Source organism: Equus asinus, chromosome 8 (assembly GCF_041296235.1).
Source record: "Equus asinus isolate D_3611 breed Donkey chromosome 8, EquAss-T2T_v2, whole genome shotgun sequence".
Classification (NCBI taxonomy): Eukaryota; Metazoa; Chordata; class Mammalia; order Perissodactyla; family Equidae; genus Equus; species Equus asinus.
In genome coordinates, this window is record NC_091797.1 from 98150665 (window position 1) to 98170678 (window position 20014).

At 52.5% G+C, this 20014-nt stretch overlaps 1 protein-coding gene across 1 annotated transcript; it reads left to right on the forward strand.

The window, feature by feature from the left end:
- Positions 1-9535: 9535 nt before the first annotated feature.
- On the forward strand, positions 9536-12278 carry LOC106847112 (cationic amino acid transporter 4-like). The gene is made up of 4 exons (XM_070516815.1): positions 9536-10230; positions 11250-11757; positions 11987-12119; positions 12220-12278. The coding sequence occupies exons 1-4, from the start codon at positions 9536-9538 to the stop codon at positions 12276-12278; spliced, it is 1395 nt and encodes a 464-aa protein (XP_070372916.1).
- The last annotated feature ends 7736 nt before the right edge of the window (positions 12279-20014 follow it).

Genomic DNA, 20014 nt, shown 5'->3' on the forward strand with positions numbered 1-20014 from the left:
GGAGCTGAGCTCAGAATGACAGCTGGATGAGGGGCCAAGGATGCTGAGGAATACAGGACTCTATGGCTCTGAGGGCTTCTATGGATTTGGTTCCCGTCTGAGTCAAATTCAGCTTCTTTTTTCACTGGCCAGATTGGAGGATTGCAGGGGAAAGAAGTAAGAACTAGTCCAGCCTGTTGCAGAAGGGGGTCTGTTATATTTTCAATTCTTCTCTCTGCATCTCTGGAGAGTGGGTTTTGGGTTATGATGGAAACGGTTGATTCTTCTTCCAAGTAATGTGCACGGGTTCTGCACTCAGTAACAATTCCTCTTCATTTGCATGTGTAGTCCAAAGACTAATGGGGACTTCATTTAAAGATTCCTCCTCTTCAGAAGAATTTAAATCAGATAAGTCTCTAGTAAGGAAAGTAGGAGACTTGGGGTTTGGTCTGAGGACAGGGAAATAAAAATACCTTCTCATTACAATTTATAGTGGCATAAAATTTACAAAATAAATCTCTGACAAAAATGTTTCCTGGTGAGCAGTGGGAGAGTAGAGAGGCAGGGTGAGTGCTAAGGGGCTGAAGATGTTGCAGTGGGCTGGGATCTGGGCCATGAAATAGGCTGCCCAGAGACTCCAACAGCTTGAACAGAATCAGAGGGGACGGGTAGACATAAACCCTCTGAAGGGAGAGTAGAGAAAGTCACACCAGTGTCTCTTAAGAAATCTGGTTCCCGATCCTCTATTTTAAGTTTAATGGTGACTCAGGGGAGCGACTGAGGATCAGCTGACCCCATCATTTAAGGGGGAAATGTCCCTCAGAGGAGAAATACGAGCCTTCTGGGGGTGCTGGGGCCAACAGGGGTATTTTTTTTAATTTTCCTCCTCTTAAGAGCAGCACAATCTCTTCCCAATGCCCTGGTTTCCTGCGAGAACTGCAAGTGTCTGGAGGCGAATAGGGAGCCCTCTGAGTGGCGTCAGTGACTCTCAGTTACAGTTTTCTTCTCTAGAGATTCAAGTTGGAAAGTGAGATGAGTTGCCTTTAACTCATTTTTTCTTTCACTCTTCTGCTATTTTCAAAGAACTGTGTAGCACTCTCCATTATTACACTTACTGGCTGCCCAAACCAAACAACCACACTGTTTGGAATTTATTTTTTTATGTCAGGAAGAAAATTTCCTACTAAAGCAGAAATTAAGAGATTCCTGTGCTCTGGGGCTTCCAGGTTCAATGCACTGCGTCTTTGAAAAGTTTGTACAATGTGTTCAACAAAGGCTTTTGGATGTTCCTCATTCTGAGTGCATAATTCAATTTTTGACCCATTAACTTTTGGAGGAAATGCCTCTAAAATGGCTCCTATTCATCCTTGAGTATCAGCCTCAGGCAGAGCCCCTTCCTGATCATTTTCAGGAGGGCCTGGGAGAGGGTCTGGCGCTCTATTTCCCCTGTGAGGGGGCCCCCTGGCCTGTCTGCTAACTACAGTGTAATCCTGGGCTGGAAGAACCCCCTTAGCAGCCAGCCACGATCTCCGTGGGTGGGGTTATGAATAGCCACTAACCTTTCTGAGTCCTCTCTAAATTTAGTGGGATCTTCTGACCATGGAGGCAGGAGAGGTTTATAATTTAATAGATGGGCTGTGTCCAGGGGACATGAACTGTCTGCAGCGGAGGTCCAGGGCACATCCACAGTGAACCCTGCATGGACTGCCTGATGCCGGCAGAGCCTGATGACAGAGCCCTGGAAAGCAGGAGGACTTGGAAGGGGCAGCAAACTAGCCTTCCTGCCTTTCCTGGCTGCTTCCACTGAATTCACTTCCTGGCTTCAGCATTTACACCAGTGACCTGTGTGCCCCTAGCTTGGGGGTGAGGCCTGAGGGCCCCTGTGAGTCTCCTAAAGAGAGGACAGTGAAGATGGGCAGCTGGATGCTGTCTGGAGGAGTTGGGGTTTTAGGATCTGAGGAGAGTGGCTGAGGAGCTAAGTCTTGAGAAGAGGAGTTAAAACCAGGGGCCCAGAGACCCACCAGATCTTCCAGAGGGTCAGGGACAGGGAGCTGGGGGTACAGGGGAGCAGAGGAGGGAGGAGAAGGGGAATTTCCCTTAAATTTGCTTTTTAATCTTTGTTATAAGTTGGACTTCTGTTCTTTCATTTTATTAAGTGATTCCCTCAGGCCAGTCATTATATTTTTAAAATTTTCTTTTCAATTTGATCTTCCCACAAATATCCATAAGACATCTGCTTGTGATAAGAGCTTTCTAAAATATTTTTCGAATATAGACGTTTTTCCAAGTCAAAAGGCCATCGTCTGGCCATTGATGAGTAGGATCTCCATTTGTGTATTTATTCCATTAGTGACTCAATCCAATGAGCCTTTTTAAGGAAGGACCTGGCGGCAACCTTCCAGGCTGAGAATAAATCTTTAACAAGGATGCAGGAGGCATCCCTGGGGAGGGCACAGATGATGTGGCCCTCCTGATCCAAAATGTTCACTCCCCAAAATAATCAGAGAGAGTAAAGAGCTTCATTGCACAAGCAGTAAGGATGGTGTAGTGAAAATAGTGTCTCTGGTCTCCACGAGAGCATGGGTTGCCTTCTGTCACACACCCACTAATCAACCAGCCATGACATTCCATTAAGCCAAAGCCTAATCCAGAGCCAGGCCCTAACTCTCTTCAAGTCTATGAAGGCTGAGATGTGAGGAAACTGCAGAAGAAAAGGTTGAAGCTAGCAGAAGATGTTTCATAAAGTTTAAGGAACGAAGCCATCTCCATAACATGAAAGTGCAAGAGGAAGCAGCAAGTGCTGATGGAGAAGCTGAAGCTAGTTCTCCAGAAGATCTAGCTGAGATCATTAATGAAGACGGTTACTCTAAACAACAGATTTTTAAATATAGGTGAAATAGAGTAACATTGGAAGAAGATGCCATCTACGATTTTCACAGCTAGAGAAGAGAAGTCAAGGCCTGGCTTCAAAGCTTCAAAGGACAGGCTGACTCTCTTGTTAGGGGCTAATGCAGCTGATGACTTTAAGTTGAAGCCATTGCCCATTTACCATTCTGAAAATCCTAGGGCCCTTAAGATTGGTGCTGAATCTACTCTGCTGTGCTCCATAAATGGAACAACAAAGCCTGGATGACAGCACATCTGTTTCCCTCACTCTTTACTGAATATCTTCAGCCTATTGTTGAGATCTGCTGCTCAGAAAAAAGATTTCTTTCAAAATACTACTCATTGACAATGCACCTCATCACCCAAGAGCTCTGGTGGAGAGATACAATGAGTTTGATATTGATTTCATACCTGTTAACACAATATCCATTCTACAAGTTCTGGGCAGTCATTTTGATCATGGATCAAGGAGTAATTCTGACTTTCAAGTCTCATTATTTAAGACATACATTTCATAAGGCTATAGCTGCCATAGATAGCGATTCCTCTGATGGATCTGGGCAAAGTAAATTGAAAACCTTCTGGAAAGGATTCACCATTCTAGATGCCATTAAGAACATGGGAAGAGGTCAAAATATCAACAGGAACAGAAGTTTCTAAGAAGTGGATTCCAACCCTCATGGATGACTTTGAGGGGTTCAAGACTTCAGTGGAGGAAGTAACTGCAGATGTGGTGGGAAGAGCAAGAGAACTAGAATTAGAAGTGGAGCCTGAAGATGCAATTGCTGCAATCTCATGATCAAACTTTAACAGATGAGAAGTTGCTTCCTATGGATGAGCAAAGAAAGAACTTTCTTGAGATGGAATCTACTCCTGGTGAAGATTGTTGAAATGACAATAAAAGATTTAGAATATTACATAAACTTAGTTGATAAAGCAGTGACAGTGTTTGAGAGACCTGACTCCAATTTTGAAAGAAGTTCTAGTCTGGGTAAAATGCTATCAGATGGTATTGCATGCTACAGAGAGATCATTTACAAAAGGAAGAGTCCATTGAGGTGGCAACCTTCATTGTTGGCTTATTTTAAAACATTGTGACAATCGACCCAACCTACAGCAACCACCACTGTGATAAGTCAGCAGCCATCAACATGGAGGCAACACCCTCCAACAGCATAAAGATTACTACTCACTGAAGGCTCAGAGGACAGTTAGCATTTTTTTGCAATGAGGTATTCTTTAATTAATGTATGTATGTTTTTTAGACACAAGGCCATTGCACACTTAATAGACTAGAGCATAGTATAAACATAACTTTTATATGCACTGGAAAACCAAAAAATTCATGAGACTCACTTTATTGTGACTTTCATTCTATTACAGTGGTCTGGAACTGAACCCACAATATCTCCAAGATGTGTGTGTATAGTTTTAGCTCTTAGATTTAGGTATTTCATCCATTTTGAGTTAATTTTTGTATGTGTGAGGTGTGAGGTAAGAGTATGACTTAGCATTTTTACTGCCCACTTGTGAACGTGGATATCCAATTGTTGCAGCACGGTGTGTTGAAAACACTATTCTTTCCTCCACTGAATTGTTTTGGCACTTGTCAAACATCAACTGGCCATAAAGAGAATAAAAAGATCAGGCATAGGCTAGGAGAAAATATTTGTACAATACAAAGCTGATAAAGGATTATTATCCAAAATGTACAAAGAATCCTTAAAAACCAACAATAAGAAAACCAACAACCCAATTAAAAATGGGCAAAAGATCTAAACAGACAGCCCACCAAAGAAGACATTCAGTTGGCAAATAAGCCTATAAAAGATGCTTTACTTCCTGTATGATTAGTGAATTTCAAATTAAAACAACAATGAGATGCCAGTACACACCTGTTAGAATGGCAGAAATCCAGTACACTGACAACACTTAATGTTGCTGAGGATGCAGAGCAACAGGAACACTCATTCATTGCTGGTGGCAATGCAGTATGGCCCAGCAAGTTTGGAAGACAGTTTGAAAGTTTCTTACAAAACTGAACATAGTTTTATCCTATGAATCAGCAACCACACTCCTTGCATTTACCCAAATGAGTTGGAAACTTCTGTCCACACAAAAACCTGCACATGGATGTTTACAGCAGCTTCATTCATAATTGGCAAAACTTGGAAGCAACCAGGATGTCCTTCAGTAGGTGAATGGATAAATAATTGTGGTTCATCCAGACGATGGAATATTATTGAGCGCTAAAAAGAAATGAGCTATCAAGCCATGAAAAGACATGGAGAAACTTAAGTGCATATTACTAAGTGAAAGGAGCCAATCTGAAAAAGCTACATACTGTATGATTCGATTCCAACTCTATGACCTTCTGGAAAGGCCAAACTGTGGAGACAGTGAGAAGATCAGTGGTTGCCAGGGGTCAGTGGGGAGGAGGGATGAAGAGGTGAAGCACAGAGGATTTTTAGGGCTTACTGTAGTAGTGTGCACACGTCATTATACATTTGTCAAACCCATGGAACATCCTATACCAAGAGTGAGCCCTAATGTAGACTATGGACTTTAATGATAATGACGTGTCAATATAGGTTCATCAATTATAACAAATGTACCAATCTAGTGGGGGATGTTGACAGTGGAGAAGGCTGTGTATGTGTAGGGCCTGGGGTGTATGGAAACTCTACCTGAATTTATTCTTTTTTGTTTTGTTTTGTTTTGTTTTGTTTTGTTTTGAGGAAGATTAGCCCTGAGCTAAGTACTGCCGATCCTCTCTTTTTGCTGAGGAAGACTGGCCCTGAGCTAACATCTGTGCCCATCTTCCTCTACTTTATATGTGGAACGCCTACCACAGCATGGCTTGCCAAGCGGGCCATATCCGCACCCAGGATCCGAACTGGGGAACTCCGGGCCACCAAGAAGCAGAACGTGCAAACTTAACCGCTGCGCCACCGGGCCGGCCCCACCTGACTTTATTCTTGATAATTAACAGAAAGTCTATTTTTTAAAAATCAATTGGCCATAAATTCAAATTGGCCATAAACTTTAAAAATTAATTGTCCATATTTTTGGACTCTTAATTCTATTCCATTCCTTATTTCTGTAACACACTGTCTTGATTACTGTAGCTTTGTAGTTGGTTTAGCAATCAGAATGTGTAAGCCCTCCAACTTTGTTCTTTTTCAAAATGGTTCTGGCTCTTCTGGGCCCCTTGTATCTCCATACGAATTTCAGGATCAACTTGATAATTGCTGCAAATCGGGGAGTTGGGATTTTGATAGGGACTGCACAGAATCTGCAGACCAATTTGGGGAGTATTGCCATTTTGACAAATTAAGTTTTCCAGTCCGTGAATGTGGGATGTCTTTCCACTCACATAGGTCTTTACTTCTTTTCAATGATGTTTAGTAGTTTTCAGTGTAGAAGTCTTGCATTTCTTTTGGTAAATTTATTCTTGCTATATTTATACATAAACTTATTCTTTTTGGTGCCGTGTAAGCAGAGTTGTTTTCTTAATTTCGTTTCTGGATAGTTCATTGCTAGTGTACAGAAATACACCTGATTTTTGTATATTGATCTTGTATCCAGTACATTTGCTGAACTGGTTTATTACTTCTAATATTTTTTGTGTGGACCTCTTAGGGTTTTCTAACATAAGATCACGTCCTCTGAGGCTAGAGATAGTTTTACTCCTCCCTTTCCAATCTGGATTCCTTTTATTTCATGTTCTTACCTAATTGCCATGGCCAGAGCCCCCAGTAAAGTGTTGGATACAAGTGGAGAGAGGACCTCCGATGTTGTTCCTGAGCAAAGGGAAAACTTTCAGTGTCTCTCCACTGAGCACAGCAGCCAAGGGCTTTTCGTGGATGGTCTTCGTCAGTCTTTGAGGGTGGTCCCTTCTATTCCAGGTTTGTTGACTGTTTTTTTTCTGTGTCTGTTGAGATGATCATGTGGTTCTTCTCCTTTATTCCATTAGTATGGCACATTACATTGACTGATTGTCATGTCTTGCATTTCTGGGATAAATCCCCCTTGGTCCTTTTTATATGTTGCTGGATTTAATTTGCTGGTATTCAATTGAACAATTCTGCATCTATAGTCATAAAAGATGTTGGTCTATAGTTTCCTTGTGATGTCTTTGCTGGGTGTGGTGACAGGGTGCTCCTGGCTGTGTAGCATGAGGCGGGAAGGGTTCTCTCTTCATCTTGTATTTTTGGCGCGTTCTCTTCACTGCGTCTTCATGTGTTGCTCTATGCAATTGCCTTGCTCGTGGGGGTCCAGCACTTGACACACCCACATCCCTGAAAGTTTACCATTTACTGCATCGACCATGCTTGGCCACACGTACCCCTTGGATGTTGGTGCCAGTGAAGGGGGTGTGGTGAGAGCCCCTCTCTGGGTGGATAAAAAGTCAGTGCTCTGAAACCCTGCACACTCTCAGGTGGCCGTCGGTCAGGCCTTGGGGGAACTCCTGTTACACAACTGCCCAGGCCTCTTGGTTGGAAATGCATTTTTCTGGGTTTCTGTGAAGGTGTTTCAGGACAAGGAGCTCTGCTCAGTTATGTTTAGGTCACACAGGAGTGAGGTGCGGGAGGGGTCACCCCTGCAGGAAGTGGGAGACCATCTGAGAAGTTCCTCAAGACAATGTCAGCCACATACCAGAAGGGAGAAAAGGGCTGGCTAAGGCAGAGTGCTCCAAGTGGCACCATCTTGCCTGGGAATCCACCACCCTGTCACCAGCCCGCTGAGCCAGACAGCCTGCAGGTGCCCCTAACGTCCTATCCCACAAACCACACAGAAACCTGACAACATGGAGAGAGTTTTGGGGGAAGAGGATGACTGTTTTGGTTTTGCTTTGCTTGGATGGATTGTCCACATTTTGTTGTAAACAAGAACACCCTGTCACACCAGCCTTTCCACTTTCAAAGGAGTAGGAAGAGCAGAAGAACAGAGACCCCTCAGCCCCAGGAATAAATAAGCCTGAGGGGGTTTGTGATGGTCACGTGATGAGACACATGATGTGTCCCCATGATACAGGGACTGGCATGGAGCAGATGCTCAGTCCATGACACCTCTTACAGATATCCACAAGTAGGAAGCCATCATTTGGGTCCTCCAGTCTTGACAGGTGCTCCTGGGCTGGGAGAGGCGGCCATTGGGGTCTGAGGGGCCCTAGGGGTGCCCCAAGCTGGAGCGCTGGAGGTGGTCCCCAGGGCTCTACTTGTCTCCTTTCAGGACACTGTCTGTGGCTGGAAGCTCAGAACAGCCAGCACGAGTTCTGCCAATTCACAGAACACTCCCCACAGCCGGGCACTCCTTCATCAGTGGGTGAGGGTGGCTTACTGCCATCCCATTGTGCCAGAGGTCAGGGACTGCCCAGGGCCTCTCAGCCACATTCAGACCCTCATCTTACCAGCGTCTTGCCTGACTCCCGCAGCCCCCACCCCTCCCAGGGTCAAGGGGCCTGGATGTTGCCCAGCTGGTGGAGTCCATGTGTTGGGATGAGGGATCAAGGAGGGCATCTCCAGCAGTGGAAAGTGGGTGGGCTCCAGACCCCACCCAGACCTGGACCTTAGCCTCCACCTGCCTCCCAAGGCCACCCTGGAGACCTGGGCTAGTCACTTACCTGGAGTCCTGGGCTTCCTCATCTTTGAACTGGGCACAGTCATAGGGCTTCCCCAGAACCTGGTGAACTCTGGTCTTGACTGTGTGAGGTGTGGGCAGTGCGGGCTGAGTGCGTGTGTGACCATGAGACAGGGCCCAGGGCTGGATCTGGCAGCCAGTGTGGCGGTGGGTGAAGAGCAGTGGTGGCAATAGCAGGTGAATCAGGGACAGACTCAGGACAGAAAGGAGGCCAAGGCTCAGGGGCCTGACGACAGGGCACAGCAGAACTGAATCCAGCAACGTGTGCAGATACAGGGGCAGGTTCAAGCCTTGCCTTCAGACACAGGGCTCAGGGCAGCCCCACTCCCTGTGCGGTGGGCGGATACTCCAGCCCAGCAGGGAGGAGGTTTGGGAGATGAACACCTCTGTCTGAGGCCAAGTCACCACCTGGGCACAGCCCAGGGCCACAGAGTCGTTCTTTTTCTGGGTCCTGGAGGCCTGGCTCAGCTCCTGGGATGCCTCTCATTTCCCTTATGCTCTCAGAACTCAGAAGGCTAAAACTTTTCCTAGCCATGCTCCCTGGGGCTCCCCCTCCCCACCTTCAGAGCCATTCCTGAACACACCCTTCCTTCCCTGGGAGGTGGCCCAAAGGGATCCCCATACCTCCCTGTGGCCTCCTGCCCACGCTGCTGCCAGGCCCTGAGCCTGCCTCATCCAGCCCTTAAGCTGCCCGTGGTCCAGGCTTGGGTCCCCAGAGCAGGGTCAGAGCAAGGACTGAAGGCTGGTCAAGACCTGGCTGGGCAGCTTGTCACTCCCCTCTGACTCTCATAGGTGCTGGCATCTGGCTTGGGGCTCATCTCAGCTGCCCACCATGGCCCGGAGGCTGTGCAGCACAGCCAGCCTGGTGCGTTTCTGCCAGAAGCTGAACCGGCTGAAGACACTGGAGGAGCCCACCACAGAGACATCGCTACGGTGCCACCTGACCACACTGCACCTGACCCTGCTGGGTGTGGGTGGTATGGTGGGCTTCGGCCTCTAGGTGCTCACAGGCACCGTGGCCAAGGAGATGGCTGGCCCTGCAGTGCTCATGTCCTTCTGTGTGGCTGCTGTGGCCTCCCTGCTGGCAGCCCTATGCTATGCAGAGTTGGCAGTACGCGTACCCCACAGGGGCTCTGCCTACCTGTTCACCTACTTGTCCATGGGTGAGCTGTGGGCCTTCCTCATTGGGTGGAACATATTCGTTGAGTGTCTCATTGTTGGTGCTGCTGTGGCCCGTGACTGCAGCAGCTACGTGGATGCCATCTTTAGCCACCAAATCAGCAGCTTCACTGAGACCCATGTGGGCATCTGGCAAGTGCCCTTACTGGCCCAGTACCCGGACTTCTTGGTTGCTGGCATCGCACTTTTGGCTTCTGCATTCATCACCTGCAGAGCCCACATCTCTTCCTGGCTCAACCACATCTTCTCCGCCATCAACCTGGCCATCTTTCTCTTCATCATCATCATCCTGGGGTTTGTCCTGGCCCGCCCGCACAACTGGAGCACTGAGGAGGGTGGCTTTGCACCCTTTGGCTTCTCTGGCATCATGGCTGGGGCTGCCACCTGCTTCTACGCCTTTACGGGCTTTGATGTCATTGCTGCCTCAAGTGTAGAGGCCCAGAACCCAAAGCGAGCAGTGCCTATGGCCATCGCCATCTCGCATGGCCTGGTGACTAGTGCCTACATCCTCATCTCCACAGTCCTCACCCTCATGGTGGCATGGTACCGCCTGGACCCTAACTGGGCACTCGCTGACACCTTCTACCAGCGGGGCGGGAGGAAGAGCAGGAGGAGGAGGAGGAGGAGGAGGAGGAGGGAGAGGAGGAGGGGGAGGGGGAGGAGGAGGGGAAGGGAGAGGAGGAGGGGCAGAAGGAGGGGGAGGAGGAGAAGGGGGAGGAGGAGGAGGAGGGGGAGGAGGAGGAGGAGGGGGAGGAGGAGGATGGGGAGGAGGAGGAGGGGGAGGAGGGGGAGGAGGAGGAGGGGGAGGAGGGGGAGGAGGAGGAGGAGGGGGAGGAGGAGGAGAGGGAGGAGGGGGAGAAGGAGAAGGAGGGGGAGGAGGAGGAGGGGGGAGGAGGAGGAGGGGGGAGGAGGAGGAGGGGGGAGGAGGAGGAGGAGGGGGAGGAAGAGGAGGAGGGGGAGGAGGGTAGGGGGAGGAGGGCTGGGCAGGCTTCATCATGGTGGCTGGTGCAATCTGCGGTAAGGAGCACTTCCGGGCAAGATGGGAGGGAACAGGGTGGTGGGGCCCTGCCCTAAGCCTCCAGGGAACACATCTCCTCTGGGCCTGTGCTCCCAGTTGCATCCTGGGCCCAGGAAGGTGTAATGATTAGACTCTCCGCCCCGGCTTGTGGGAGGGACCTACTCACCGCCCCTCCCAGTTGTACACAGAATGTCAGTTCTGGGCATGTGCTTCCAGATCCTTCCAGGTAGAGGGACTCAGCCCTCATCAGATTCTCCAGTGGGCCTGTCACCTAAACTGGGCTGTCCCATTCCTGGGTGGTGAGGGGGAGCAATCCAGCACCCACATACACTCACGCTCGTTCTCAGAGCCCAGAGAAACTCATGCCCATGATCCCAGGGGTCCACCCACAACCTGGCCCCCAGCAACAGCGCCTGTTGGCCCTCTCCACCATGCTGACCCTCTCCCACCCTCTGTCACAGCCATGAACACTGTCCTGCTCAGCTGCCTCCTTGCCCTGCCACACATGGTGTATTCCATGGCTGCCGACGGTCTCTTCTTCCAGGTGTATGCACATGCACTCCCGGATGCAGGTGCCCGTGGTGGGCATCCTGGTGTTCGGGTTCCTCATGGCTTTTCTGGCTCTGCTGGTCGAATTTGAGGCACTAGTGCAGTTCCGCTGCATCTGTGCACTGCTGACCTACACCTTCGTGGCCACCAGCATTATCATGCTACGCTTCCGAAAGTCCCTGCCATCCAGTTCTCAGGACCCAGGCAGCCCTGTGGACACTGAGCAGGCCTCAGCCTCTGAGCCTGGGCAGCTGCGACCAGCCCTGAGGCCCTACCTCGGCTTCCTGGGTGGGTGCAGGCCTGGAGCCGCCGTGGCTTGGGCCCTCGGTGTCCTGGTGGCCTTGGCCATCACCCTGGATGGCGTGCTGGTCTTCAGGGACTCAGCCCTGCACCTCCCGCCCTGGGGCTACACCCTGCTGCTCCTGCTCAGCTCCACCACGTTTCTGCTCAGTCTCCTAGTCCTGGGGGCCCACCAGCAACAGCGCCGGCAGGACATCTTTCAGGTACTTCCTCCAGCCAGCACCCACCATGCTCAGCCCAGCCAGCTCCCTTCACACCTTCCTCCTCTGCTGTGGCAGGATGCAGCAGGGCTGCAGGGCGGGGGAGGCCAGTGCCCCACACCCCTCTCTCTTCATGGCGGGGGGACCCTTGTCTCTGGAATCTCCAGAGGTGGAGAATGTCTCTGTGGATTCCGGATACATCAGGCCCTGCGCCAGCATCCCTTCCCTGCAGCACAGCCCAGCCTTTGTCCCTCAGGTTCCCATGGTGCCCCTGACTCCCGCCCTGAGCATCCTCCTCAACATCTTCCTCATGCTGCACCTGAGCTACCTGGCCTGGCTGCACTTGTCCATCTGGCTGCTGATGGGTGGGTGGGGGCCAGGCTAGGACCCCAGGGGGCTGCAGGAGGAGGGCAAGCAGGGTGGCAGTGCTGGGACCTGCCCCTAAGGTTTGTGCCACCTTTGCAGAACTCATGGTGTATTTTGGCTATGGCATCTGGCACAGCAAGGAGAACCAGCAGGAGTGACCGGCGTTGACTTGTCCCACGCAGCAGCCCGGAGGAGACGGTACCAGCCCTGCAGCCCCCTAGCCAGGCACCAGCCCAGGAGCCCAGTCACACAGAGCAGCCCACCAGTCCATGAGGACCACTGGGAGCCCAAATGCCCTCCTCAAGAGGCCATAGGAGCAGGCAGCCCCTCTATCCAGGGCAGCTTGGGGTTGCTGGTTTGCTCATGCTGGGGGGTCCTCAAGACCTCAGGACCTTAGCCCAGGTGCCGAGCTTCAAGTGTTTGGGAGTGGGCCATGGCCAGCGCTGGTGTAGTGGACTCTTTGCCCAGTACCTTCCAGTTTATGACCAACTCCAGCTGCCTGGGCAGGTGGGGTAGCACGGGCAGAGAAGAGGCTTGAGTCCCAGGGACCCACAATAATAACTGCTCAGCCAGCCATGTAGCCCGCCTCCATGTCTACTGTGGAGTTCTTTGTGGCACTGACTCCTCACCTGCCCCAGGGAATGAGACAACTGTCCCCAATCCACAGCAAAGCTGCAGAGGTTCTGTAAGGGGGAGGTGCCAGCCCTGGGGCAGTCTTGAGTCAGGGACACAGCCAGGCCTTGGCCCCAGGGTCCCACCCTCAGGCCAGTGCCCTCTGCCCAGCTCAGAGGGGTGCTACACACACCAAAAAGAGAGAGAGGTCCATGAAAGGATAGGCCAATCGCCTCCAAGTCTCCTCTCTTGTTCCCTTGGAGGCAGATCAAGAGATTCTGAATCCAGACTGGGAGCCTGGATTCCCAAGAAGGCCACCTAGAAAGGGCAGTGGAGTCCTGGGTTCCCTCAGTTTCCCAGGGCTCCCAGAGAGCAGGGCATGTCCTGAGGCCTGCCCCTGATGGAGAGGCCCCCCTGCACAGGCACATGCATCTCTCAGGCACAGACCCACATGGCGCGCACGGTCCCCTGGGTGTGCACCCACATGCAGACTGAGGCAGCAGCTGTTTCCCAGCCCAGGGCTGCCCGCAGCTTCCAGCGGCCTCTCTCCCTGCCGCCCCCTCAGGGCTTTGTGACAAAGGCTCAGGATGGGACACACGTGGGCAGATGGGTGCACAAGTGCCTGGGCCTGCTCCAGGGACGTTCAGCCCACCTGCTGGTGGTGGGGCCCCATGCTTGGGGGTCCCTAGGCTCACCCTGCACCTCCCATGGTCTCCCCAAGGCCATGCTCCATCTATCATAGACGCCTCACCCTCCTGGTTCCTGCCTGTGAGGACCACACAGGAAGCTGCTGGCTTTGGCAGCTTTACTCCTCCACTCTCTGCAGCCTCAACATCACTTTCTCTGGGCCCCAAGGACAACCAGGGACACGTGACCCCGCTCCATTAACCAGGCCTCAGGGCCATGACCTTTCACCCCGGCCCTTCTGAACCTGCTTCCCACAGACACTGCCCTGGGGGTGAGAGGCAGCAGGGACCCAAGGCTTTGCTGAGGCTCCAGATGCCAGATGATTCCAGATGCTGCCCAGCCTGAGCCCCAGGCCTCCCCTCCCCAGCCTGGCCCATGTCGCTCCAGCAGCAAGCTGCCATCACAGCCCTGCCCACCAGGGACTCCTGAGGAGGCAGCCCCCTGTCTCCCTGGGGTGGGTACCCAAAACCCTGCCCCTCCCTGGGACCCAGAGAGGGCTTGGCTCCTGCAGCCCCTTCCCTCCCCTCCTGACCATGGGCCTGGGACACGGGGAAATTCTCCAGCAGGCAGGGCTCAGGCCCCCAGGGGGATTCCAGAGCCTGAACCAGGCCAGCCTGCTGGGGCTTCCAAGTCTTCTGTGAGGGACATTCTCTCCAGCCCCTGGGCTCCACCTGGGGTCTGGGTCAGAGCGTGGTACGCATGCAGTTGCTTCAGGCTGGGTGAGCAGCTGCCCAGACACATTCTCAGCTGTGACCTTGGGCAGCAGTGACATGTGTACAAATATACAGTCTCCCCACCCCATGGTTCCCAGGATCCCGGTGAACAGGTTCCAGGGCGTTGGGCTATTGCCACCAAGGAGACATATAGAAGGTCCCAAAGGACCCCATGCCCACCAATTCAGCTCCTCCCCCCTCCCCCATCCCAGCCCTCCACAGCCCAAGGGCCACCACCAGGAAGGGGCTGGTGCTCATCAGCTGAGCAGGTATGGGCCCAAGATGTGCCAGTGCCCTTGCCTGCAGTCCTAGGGGGTCAGAGCATCTGCCGACCACACTCCTCACTCCATGGATGAGGCCCAGAGCTGGGAGGGGCCATGCCCTGGGAACCCAGCACAGAGCAGCTGCCACAGCTCCTCTTGTCAGGCTGCCTTCTCCCTGGCCTTGGACTCTGGCTGCACAGACCCCAGTGTGGGGCAGCTGAGAGGGCAGGGGCTCTCCCTGTGAGGGGGCTGCCGGCAAGGGGAGGAGGGCTGGGAGCCAGGCAGGGCTGGAGGTGACCACAGCCAGTGTGGTGGACAGCTGGACAGCGGGGAGCTGCTGGGAACACTGGAGACGGGGCCTGGGAGAGCGTCTCCAGCCCCAGCCCCAGCTGGAGCCCCACTGGGCCAGGGCCCTGCGTCTGTTCCCTGCAGTCTGTACATGAAAGTGACTTCTGTGGTCCCCAGGCAGCACCTGCCGAGGCTGGAGTTCAGGGAAAGACAGTCTGCCTAGGAGCTGAAGGGTGGAATTCTCCCCCAACCTCTGCCCTGGGCCTGCTGGGGCTTCAGCCATGAGTCCCCAAGCTGGGGCCCTGACCCTTCCCAGTCCCCAACCCCCAACCCTCAACCCCCAACCAGCAGAGAAAGGCTACAGGCCTCAGGAATGGGCCAGCGAGTGGGTGCCAGGCCCACCCTGGTGAAGGTGTCCAGCTACCAGCAGCAGCAATGGGGACAGGTGCTGGGACCCCTCTAAGACATCTGGTCAGCCAGATGTGCAGTTGGGGAAGCCGCCTGTCTGCTCAGGGCTGGCAGTTCCCTTCAGGGTTTTTGTCTGCAGATGAGGACAGCAGGTCAGGGCTTCAGCCACCATCCTCCAAAGTGTCGCCCAGGGTCAGGCAGGCCTGCAGCCCCCTCCTCATGCTTGGTCCTCCAGTAGAAATGGGCTTCTTCATCCACACACAACAGCAGCAGGTCACAGAAGGAGGTGATCTGGGAGAGGCAGGGCAGACCCATGGCCCGGCCCCCAACCTTCCATCCCACTGCCTCCCCAGCCCTCACCCCAAGACTCAGTGTCACCCCAGGGGGCTCAGAGGGTCACTCAGGGGGCACATGCTTGCCAGCAGCTAGGGGGAGCCATGATGGCCAGACTCACCACACCCAGCCGGGCCACTCCAGTGCCCAGAGTGAGGGTTGTGGGGATGAGCCCTGACTTCCCTGCCTGAGAGAGACCTGGGCTGAGCCTCTCTGCCTGTGGCTGCCACTCCCTCCTGCCCCTCACTGCCAGCCCTCATCTGTCCTGGCCTGACCCCTACCTGCCCAGTGACGAGGATGTTGAAGCAGATCCTGTAGAGCTGAGCAGGCTCCGGGCCTCCACGCCTGAGGCCTCGCCCCAGTGAGCAGCTATCCTGGGGCAGGAGAGAGTCCAGTGGCTGCTCTGCCCACTCCTGGGTGGCCTGGCCCTCACAGGCCTCATCTTACTCATCCACTGACTCCATCCACCCCAGCCTGAGTCCTGGGTCTCAGCCCTGTGTCACTGCTGAGGACACAGGGGACAAGCAAGCTGGGACCTGCCTCTCAGAAGCTCCCTGCCTGCTGAGGGGATGGGGACAGAAGGGTCCCTAAACAGACACTGGCAGTGGGGGAGGGGGAGGTGGGGCAGGCCTGGGGCTGTGGGGTCCAGAGATGGGCACTCACTCTCCCTGGGAACCAGGGAAGACTTCCTGCTGGGAGATCCTCAGGCTGGATTCCCAGGGCTCAGGAAGGAGCTCCAGGCAGAGAAGGAAGGCAGGGAGAGCGCAGAGGGGAGGGGGTAGGGTGTGGGCAGGTCCAGCCCCACGTGGTTGCACAGGGCTTGGGGACCAGTGAAGTCAGGCCAGGAGGGCCCAGCAGGCAGCGTCATAGGTCGTCACCTCCAGGCCTGGTGGCTGTGTGCACATATGTGTGAGGGTGACAAGGTGACATGAGGGGGCAGAAGGATGGGTGTGCTGTTTTCTTGAGAAGTGACCCCTTTCACATCATGGAATGCCTCTTTGTCCCTGAGAATTTCCCTTGTTCTGAAATCCGCTTTGTCTGGAATTAACACAGCTCCTCTAGCTTTCCTTGGATGTGTGCTATCCTGACTTAATCTTGTTCTGTCCCTTTACTCCTAACCCAGCTGTGTCTTTACAATGAAAGTGAGTTTCTTGTGGACAGCATGTAGTTCATTCTTATTTTTTTTAATGTGGTCTGATGAAGTCTGTCTCTTACTGGCCTCATTTAGACCCTTCCTATTTAAAATGATTATTGATGTAGTTGAATTAATATCTACCATACTTGTAACTGTATCTGTTGCTTTTGATCTTTCAATTTTGTCTTGACTTGTTAAATTATTTTTTGCCCTCTCTGATTTTGATTGAGCATTTTATAAGATTCTACCTTTTCTTTTCTTTTAGTGTGTCAATTATATTTCTTTAAAGTTTTTAAATGATGTTGCACAATTCTGTGAATATACTAAAAAACCCTGAATTTCATGCCTTCAAGTGTGACTTGTATGTGAACCATATCTCACTAAAGCTGTTACAATGAATAAAAGACAGCATTGTGCATCGGCAACACAGAATGTAACCCCCAGAAAGGAGCACAGAACCTCGTTCACTCACTTTAAAGGACCCGAACTCATGCATTGAAACATAGGGAAATTCTACAAGTTAATGTTCTAGGTACCAGGAAATCCTGAAATGTTCACCAGGATTTCCATGTTTCAATTTAAAAAAAGGGCACCTAGGTTTTAAAAACACATATTCACAAATGTCAGGAAGGAATCATCATCGCTCAGGGGAGGGGACATGGGGAAGTCGTCAAATGGAGAGAATGTCAGAGTTCAGGTGACATGAATCTGCACCCTGAAGGTGAAGGTGGACCCACACCCATCACTGCTCCACCCCCAGGGATGACCTCAGAAGTCAAAGAGGACAAGTAACAATATCTCTCAAAAGCATCAGTTGTTGAAAAACCAAAATATTAAGAAATAAACATTTTGGAATCATGAAGAAATGAATCTTGCAGATTCTCAGTTTTAAAACTAAAAAGTCCTGAAGATTCCATTTCACAGGCACTGAAGGGACTCTCCTCCTCATAGTTGCAGTGGATTCCAGACGTGACAGATGTCTTAGGATACAACTGAAAAGAATCCAGTGTTTGTGAAGGGCTCTTTGTTGACCCTGAATCCAACCCTAAATGCTCTATCAGACAACAGACACAGATGCAGGTCAGCACACCCAGCAGGCAGAGAAACGAGGATCATGGGAAATTCAGTACTTTGCAGTGATGGTGCAGGGCACACGTCTATTAAAATCCATCAGGCTTTAATGTGCCTTCCACGAGTGAGCAAATACAAAGACACAGACATTTCGGATTTGTTAAAAAGCTGTGCACCTGTTCTTGGTACCAATCTTTGTCCCCCTTCAGTTCACATGACCATCACCGACCACAATACACACCCCTGGGCACACACCGCTCACCAGGGCCAAGGAACCTAAGGTGCTGGTGGATTGTATCAAGGAGCATTCTTGATGCTGAAAAGGAAGGATGGCATTTCCAGCATAAAGGACAAATCTTCCCAGGAAACAACAGTTGCCAAGCTTCCCCTGACATGTCTGTGCACATAATATACAAAATGCACTCACCCCACCTTTCTAAGGGTTCCCTCCTCCCTAAATGGAGATGATGAGAAACCTGCCCCCAGGGGTGTGGTGAGAAATGAGCACAGGGAAAGTGTGAATCCAGCCCCAGCCCAGAGCGAGAGGGAAGACGTGTCAGCTGCTTGATTCTCACACACACGTCTCCTCCGTCTGCTCACTGCCCACCGTCAGGGAAGACTGTCCTGGGCCAGTCTGGGGCAGAGCCTGGCCATGGGGACCAGGCCTTGGAGAGACACCAGTTGGGACACCAGGTCATGATGCAGGAGTCCCACAGCATCATTAGGACAAAGCAGCTTGGGTCCACTCTGCACACCCACCTGAGCGCTGACCTACTTTTTACCAAGCACAGCGCTGGGTGGCCACGGTTGGGAGTAAGACAGCTCCTGCCCCCCAGGAACGTCAGACCCAGGGAAAGAAGAACCAATGACGGCCTCGGACATCCGATGATCACTGATCTAGTGCTTCTTGTAGAGGTTTAAACAGAAATGTAAAGAAGCAGGGCATTTGACACACAGTCAACAGAAATTGGAAAGAAACATAAAATGAACCATCTAGCTAAACGAACATGGGGAATCGTTTGCTTGTGGAAGTTTGGCAGGATGCTCGGGGCCTGTGATGGCTGCTGGCTGAGTGTGCAGCAGAGGCAGCAGAACAGAACCGCTCAGTGAGGGAACCAAACCCACTGGAGGGAGACTCCACCCAGAGCGGGTCTGTCATCACCGGTCCCCAAATAACCTGTTGTAGAATCTGACCCTCTCGCAATATCTGCCCCGAGTGGTCATTTTCTTCATGGAGATCCACGTGAGCACCACATGTTCAAGCTCTGGAACAGCAGGACATCGACTAGTCCACATATACCAGGACCCGGCCTTGGTCCCTTACCCAGCAGGTGCCCTGGTGCCAACAGCAAGACCACCCTGATCTGCCCGAAGCCGATGGTGACGGTAGCAGTGGAGGTGAAAACTTTAATGATTGACGGGGCAGGAGATGACGTCCAGCAGGAACCCCGGCTGGTCAGGAGGAAATACTGAGTGGTCACAGGTCTGCCTGGTCCCAGAGGACATGGGCAGACATGGGCTGGGGGATGGGGTGTGGGTGGGACTGGGGCTAAGGGCCAGTGGTGACACACCCTGTTTGGGCTGGTTTGGAGAGCAGGAAAGGGAGGCTGGGTTCTGAGGCCCTGGGCACATCTCCAAGTGTCCTGGCCTCTCAGCAGAATAGGGCAGGGCTGAGGCCAAGGGCACCTCCACCCCCCACACAAAGGGACAGCCCTTGGAATACAAAGAAGGAAATGCTGGGCAGGGGCAGCCCCAGGAGGCAGGGACCTCGGGGCCCCAGGAAGAGCAGAACTGCAGCCCCGACCATGGCAGGAAGGCCCGAGGGTCTCACCTGAGAGCAGGAGCCCCAGGGCTCACTGCACACAGCCCCACAGGAAGGCCAGCAGCATAGCACAGGTGGGCTCACAGAAGGCATAGGAGGAGACCAGGAGGGACATGATGGCCATGGTGAGAAGAGTCACATCCCGGGAGGTGCCAGGAAGACCTACATGAAGCACCCATGAAGGCAGAGTAGAGGCCAGACTGTTGGGGAGAGAGAGCGATGAGCCCCCAGGAGGCACGTGGCACGCCCACAGCGTCCCTGGTGTAGACGTCTGAGCACAGGGGTCTGTGGGTCCACCGTGTACGTTGGGCACACCAGCGCCACAGGCAGGGTAACCACTCACCCTCCATCACCCACGGGTGTGACCTGCAGTGATCAGGGGACCTCTTTTCCCCACACCCAACTGGGGCCTCGGGTGCCACCTGTGGGAGCACAAAGGCCTGTGTACCTCTGTGTGAGTGCGTGAGTCTGAGGAAGCGTCCTTAAGGGCACAGTGAGCCATCCCGCTGGCCCCATCACACAATCCAGAAGTAGCTCAGTGCCTGTGTGTGACAAGGGTGAC

Coding starts and splice junctions, on each gene's coding strand:
- LOC106847112 (XM_070516815.1), top strand. CDS start 9,536: ATGGCTGGCCCTGCAGTGCTCATGTCCTTCTGTGTGGCTGCTGTGGCC. Junction 10,231..11,249: donor CTCACCCTCATGGTGGCATG/GTACCGCCTGGA, acceptor CTCTTCTTCCAG/GTGTATGCACATGCACTCCC. Junction 11,758..11,986: donor GCCGGCAGGACATCTTTCAG/GTACTTCCTCCA, acceptor CCTTCCCTGCAG/CACAGCCCAGCCTTTGTCCC.